This window comes from Triticum dicoccoides, chromosome 7B (assembly GCF_002162155.2).
Source record: "Triticum dicoccoides isolate Atlit2015 ecotype Zavitan chromosome 7B, WEW_v2.0, whole genome shotgun sequence".
NCBI classification, from domain to species: Eukaryota; Viridiplantae; Streptophyta; class Magnoliopsida; order Poales; family Poaceae; genus Triticum; species Triticum dicoccoides.
The window spans coordinates 21,899,489-21,905,631 of record NC_041393.1 but is presented as its reverse complement, the minus strand read 5'-3'; the positions used below and the strand labels follow the sequence as shown (position 1 = coordinate 21,905,631).

The 6,143-nt window shown below is 45.7% G+C and overlaps 1 protein-coding gene across 1 annotated transcript; it reads left to right on the top strand.

The window, feature by feature from the left end:
• The first annotated feature begins 2,137 nt into the window (after positions 1-2,137).
• LOC119340249 ((DL)-glycerol-3-phosphatase 2-like) lies at positions 2,138-4,834 on the top strand. The gene is made up of 6 exons (XM_037612145.1): positions 2,138-2,380; positions 2,555-2,779; positions 3,834-3,894; positions 4,012-4,159; positions 4,266-4,342; positions 4,440-4,834. Exons 1-6 carry the CDS (start codon positions 2,158-2,160, stop codon positions 4,564-4,566), a joined length of 861 nt encoding a protein of 286 aa, XP_037468042.1. The 5' UTR covers positions 2,138-2,157; the 3' UTR covers positions 4,567-4,834.
• The last annotated feature ends 1,309 nt before the right edge of the window (positions 4,835-6,143 follow it).

Sequence of the window (6,143 nt, the reverse complement as noted above, 5' to 3'; positions counted from 1 at the left end):
ACGGCGCCGTCCGTGAAGGGGGTCCAACTCCGTAGACGCGTGTCGGGTGTTTGCAACCACCACAACACTTCCGTCGGCCTAGCTGTTTTTGATTTTAATAAAGTATAAGGTCCTATATTCAAAAGAACATGAGGTCACATTATTAACATACTCGAGAAAAAAATACAAACTACATATTCATAATCTATGGAAAATTCTTCACCAAATCGATAAATATTTTTTGTATGTTTATGTTTAGATATGCTTCATTTAAGTTAATTATATAATAATACAAAATTTTTTTTGAAAAATATATACATAAAATAATAAAAAATATATATACATATGTATGTCGACGGCAAACTTGGATAGCCGATATCCGTGCCTCGGATCGATGAAATAGCAGGTGCGGCAGATCGATGACGTGGACACAAGCTATGCCGACGACTTTGTCGTCAACATAGCTATGCTGACGGCCGCTGTTCCTGACGTCGATATAGAGCTGACGTCTTGAACCATCTGTCACACGCCGGGTCGCCGGGCCCACATCTATGCCGACGGCTGCTGTAGGCGTACACGAAGATATGCCGACGAGGGCCGTCGGCATACATGGATATAGGCCGACGGCTTAGGTAGGCCGACGGCCTTCCCTTGGTTGCCGGCATACCTCATTCTAGGCCGACGGGGGCCGTCAGCATTGTTTGGGCCGTCGGGGTAGAGCTCTGCTCCGGTAGTGTTTGGCGTCCAAAAGAGCGATCAATGTTTTTTCCAAAAAAAATTGTGCCGTGAAATTTGCAATTTGAATTTTCAAGGGTGTTTTGGGTGATTTGGGCCAGCAATATGTTGTTTTTTACTCGCGAAGTGTTCTTTTTTTTTTGAGCATCAGTACAGACACAAGCGCTCATATACACGCGCATACACTCATCCCTATGAACGCACACACGCACACCTTCGGCCGGTTAATAATCGAATCATTTCGTAGCTAAGAATTGGTTTATGCATGCACGTGGTAGTAAAATACGCAACCGTTGCTTCCTTCAGTGCCCGAGAGGTCAACGCTTGAGTAAGTAATGGGTGGTCAATCTATCTTGCCGCCACCAAGTGTTACAAAAATTATAAAGAAAACAGAACAACACTGCTTTGCTGCTCGGACTACTTGTCCCTAAACGTGGCAGCAACGAAACATTCTCAAATGATTCCAGACGTCGTCCTCATCACACGTAGTTTGACTGCTTGACCCATGACTCCATCAGAGTCCCCATTCCCCAACATGGCGAAATATCCTGCTTACAGCTTACTGTGCATCTACTACCTTGGGTCCTTGGCTGCCAAGCCAGCCAGCTCTTCCTTCCTACCTGCTTTCCTGTCTTCCCGCGGCACCGAGCTGGCGAGCTCTGCGAGTACAAATACTCAGGAGATCGATGGATCCTCAAGTCTTCCCAGCAACAACCAATAACCAGCCTCTTCTTCACTCTGTGTCCAACTAGCTAGCATCTGCAGCAGCATCCGAGGAGAGAAATAATGGTGTACGAGGCAGTGGAGGCCATTGCCCTGAGGAGCCAGGTTCAGAGAAGAAACATCAGTGCGAGAAGCCATGAGCATCAGGTGAAGGCCAGAGAGAATGAGCTCATATGGGGCATTGTTATCTGGGTCATCAGGAAGGTTTGCCCGGCCTTCTAGCCCATGCTGTGCCATGACGGATGATTATTAGAGTGTAACAGCTGAAGGCGGATCCTTTTTGCGTCGAGCAGACATTTCGCATACGTCATGCGTTTTTATGTACTCCTTCCGCAAACTAATATAAGAGCGTTTAGATCACTACTTAGTGATCTAAACGCTCTCTACAGTATTGTTTTTAGGGGCATACATACTAGTGTGTATCTCACTTGTAGTTAGTAGGAACAATTCATCAAAGTAATGTAATATAATATCAGTGTCCAAGAACTCCGGTCTTGGCCCAACTGAGTGTATTTTGTGTTGTACTACTTATGAATAATGTTAGCTAATATCTCCAACCCGTGTTTCTTCTTTGGTCTTTACAATTTGTTGTGTTTAACGTGCTGAATATCATTCTCATATAAGGAGAGGGGTAGGTGTGTTGAGAGCTGAGACTAGCAATTTATAAGTGTTCTTCACAGCTTTCGAAAGGGGCAGCTTATTTTAGTTGAAAGCGAGAATATGATACTTCCTCGTGGAACACCATACCATACGGTCGGTTGGACGAGCTCAGGAGCGAACCGGTGGCGCGAGACTCCCACTAGGAGATCCCCCAGATCTGTGATCTCTCTCGCGCGCGCGTCAATGGCATCGGTGGACGCCGGCGACGTGCAGGCGGCGCTGGCGCCGGTGAGCAGGGCCACTGTCTCGCACGTCATCTTCGACATGGACGGCCTCCTCCTGGGTATCTCTTCCCTTGATTCTGCCTGGTTTGTCGATTGCTTACTGGATGGCTGGATTCGGTAGCTCCATGGTTACGCCTCATGTCTTTATTGGGGCCATGGGGGCCGATCGCCGATGTCCTTTCATCATTTGCCCAACTTAAGGGCTGATGGTGTTCGTGGCCGGGTGCGTGCAGATACGGAGGGATTCTACACGGAAGTGCAGCAGAAGTTCCTGGCGAGGTACGGCAAGGTGTTCGACTGGTCAGTCAGGGCCAGGATGATGGGCAAGAAGGCCGCCGAGGCGGCGCGCATCTTCGTCGACGAGTACGGCCTCGCCGGCCTGCTCACTCCGGAGCAGTTCCTCGAGCAGCGCGAGAGCATGCTGCAGGAGCTCTTCCCCTCCTGCGCCATCATGCCCGGTGAGAACGGCTGGTCTGTTTGCTTGATTGTTTCTCCCCTTCTGATACTCGGTCTTGTGGTGTGTATTTGCAACTCATGTGTAAATCAAACTTTGTCACTTGTCAGTTGGGTGGAGACTAAAATGTGTGGGCTTGGCATGACTGATTGGCTGCAGGGCCGTTATGTCTTTGACAGTTCATTCACTGGGGTTTTTTTTTCTATGGGAAGTTCATTCACTAGGTTGGTAGTTCATTCACTATTAAAAAAAAAGGGTTTGTCTAATTCACATCTAGATGTTTTTTAAGGATGTCACATCTAAGCTCCCACAAATATATAATGCAGCAACAAGAAACAAAAAAAAAACTTGGACAAAAAAATATAGACCACAAAAAGAATGGACATCAGTTTAGATGTGACATAACTATGTCACATCTAGATGTGTCCTAGACAGGCCCAAAAAAAACTAAACGTAAATAGAAAGGTGATGCTCCCGTCTCACTCACTTTTCATCAGGATCACTAGATCTTCATCCAGCGGCCAGAAACAGGTAGCACACTGTATCTTCTTCCGCCTGGCTGGCGGCGGTCCCATGCACGCCTTGCACTGCCCTCCCCTCAAGGCCTCAACCTACGCACATTGTCGTGCTGCTATGGATGGTCGTCGGATCTGGCCGGCTAGATCTGGGGCTTTGAAGGGTGGTCTGGACGGTGCACAAGTTGCCACGTTTTGACATAGTGTAATTTTAGACAATTAAAGCAATGCATTATTACCTTTGTTGGAATTTCAGGGTTGAAACGAATTTGAATGGAATTTAAGTGTTAATTTTGGTTGCCCTTTGTTTCTTATAAATATTGGTAACATTGACATCTATACTTAGTTGGTATAATAATCAGAAGTTCAAGTTAATATATATTATGTAATCACTGGTTGAACATATCGAAGGAATCTCGAATGTTTCATAAATGTAATTTCCTACTCGGTGCTATGTTGAATGTAACATGTGGTTGTCCTTTCTTGTTTAGTTTTTGTCATGGAGATTGCTTATGATGGATAAGTGAATCGTTCGTCTTGCAGGGGCACTACGCTTGATTCATCATTTCCATGCAAACAAGATACCTATCTGTGTTGCAACAGGGTAACTTAAATTATTCATTTGGCCTTGATTTTGTGCACTGTGTTTTTCTTCATTACTTCTTGTTCTTTACTAAGTTGGAAACATCTAAAACCGATTTTTTTTTATGGTGTATGGCAGATCCCATAAATGTCATTTTGGACTGAAGACACAGAACCACCAGGAAATGTTTGCCCTGATGCATCATGTTGTCATGGGGGATGATCCAGAGGTTAAGGCCGGCAAGCCATCTCCTGACATTTTCCTTGCTGCCATGAGGAGGTTTGAGGTAGTACAATTATCATTTCACAACCCTTGTAGCTGCTAGGTCCTTTGGCTCTGTAAACTTCTTCGTTTTCCTGGTTTTGATGAAATGACCTTGTACTTGTTTTTAGGGCAATGAGGAAACCAGTAACTGCTTGGTCTTTGAAGATGCACCATCAGGTGTAGCAGCAGCTAAGAATGCAGGAATGTAAGTAGCGTTGCAATTACATCGATCTGCGCATGAACTGTACCTTTTGGTTACGATCGAGGTAAAAAAAAAACACAAATCATTTGTTCATTTGCAGGCATGTGGTGATGGTCCCAGATCCGAAGCTGGATGTTTCATATCACAAAGAAGCCGACCAAGTTCTCGGTTCCCTGTTGGATTTCGAACCGACCGAATGGGGCTTGCCACCTTTTAAAGAGGAGTGAAAATTAGTTTGATGACTGTGAGGTTCGAGAGTGAGTAACCAAAACTTTGCAAGGTGATTTACCTATACAAATAGTACTATGTACGAGATAATAGAACTCTCGTAGCTCTCCTTGTTTGCACGGTGGACACCGAAGCTTAGCACTTTGGCTGAGTTCCTACAGTCCTGTAACAATAAGAACAACGGTATAGACCTACTGGCTATATGTGTATCACCTGATGCAGAAGCCGGGGGTTATCCTCCTTTTCAAGAAAAAAATACATTGAAAAACTGCATTATGTTCTTCTGTCTGTTCCAGAGATCAGAGGGAAAAAAAACTTGCCTATCCTGAACCAGTCGTTGTTGTTAAAGTAGACAACTAATTATTCCTAATACACTGTACACAAGCTTACACAGCAACCATAGTTGGTAGTCTGTAACAAAGTTGGACAAGCATCACTTGCCAGATCAAGACAAAAAAAGTCGACATCACAAATTATCATCCATTACACACTTCAGTACAAGTGTAAATTATAAGATACTTGCATGGACAGATTTTAGTATCACAAATCGTCGTTTAGTTGCATGTTCTTGCGCAATTACACTCCTTTTTGCTTGACTTTTACAATAGGACAATTGCGACTATCATGAAGCACTATTTGGTTGCACGTCTTTCATGAGCGTGCAGCCTTTACCTTCACTATTCTGTCATTTTTTCCATCCACTCCTTGGTCACCTTCCCTCTCTTTACTCTTCTGCACCCCACTGTATGAACATCAGTTGGATGTATATGTACTCCACCAATAAGTGACTTACAGAACTGCAGAGCCTCGAATCCTACAAATGTCGGCTTCAAATGCTTGTACGTTCAGGTGTAAACAATGAGCATTGCGACATAAATAATGAATCATGATAGCACCTTTGACTTAGCTCGTTAAACTGAACAACACCATCGTTAGTGAAAGCTCATGAACTTACAAACATAGGAACCTTTAGAGTCTTTTCAGGTGTACTGAAGTATGAAGCCTTTATAAGTAAATCATCCATCTGCATTGCCAAGATATTGAGTGTCTGACTCTGTATTACTACACATGATGCCACAATGATGCTACACAATTGGCCTTTCACATAGAAAACAAACATATAAAATGTACAGATGACTGAATTTCCTTGCCATGTTAGAGCATCTCCCGCCGCGCCCCCAACATCCCCCCCCAGGAGCCTGTTTTTTGGCGGTTTGGGCCGAAACTGGCGCCGGCGGACCTAGGCCGAACCCGACGCGCTAGGGGGCGCCTGAGGGCGCTGGGGAAAATGATTTGGCGTGAACGGGGATGGGACCGCTGAGTCAGCGAGACGCCGCTTCATCGTCCTCGTCGCCTTGGTTCCCGCGGGAATCAATGCCAAGGTTGTCGTGCCGGTCAGCCTCGATTGATACCTCACGGGTGGCGCAGTGAAGACGCCACCGACGCGCGTCCTACCCGCTCCCGCCACGCATCACCCGGCATGCAGGCTCTCACCGCCCCGCTTCGGCTATAAAAGCCGGCCTCCCCGCCGGTGAACGCCACAGTTGCCACAACTCGCCTTGTCTCACCACAGAAG

Excerpts from the sequence above, each read along its gene's own strand:
- LOC119340249 (XM_037612145.1), top strand. The coding sequence starts at position 2,158 with ATGATACTTCCTCGTGGAACACCATACCATACGGTCGGTTGGACGAGC. Across the intron at positions 2,780-3,833 it reads CTCCTGCGCCATCATGCCCG|GGGCACTACGCTTGATTCAT; the intron begins GTGAGAACGGCT and ends TTCGTCTTGCAG. Across the intron at positions 4,343-4,439 it reads GCAGCTAAGAATGCAGGAAT|GCATGTGGTGATGGTCCCAG; the intron begins GTAAGTAGCGTT and ends GTTCATTTGCAG.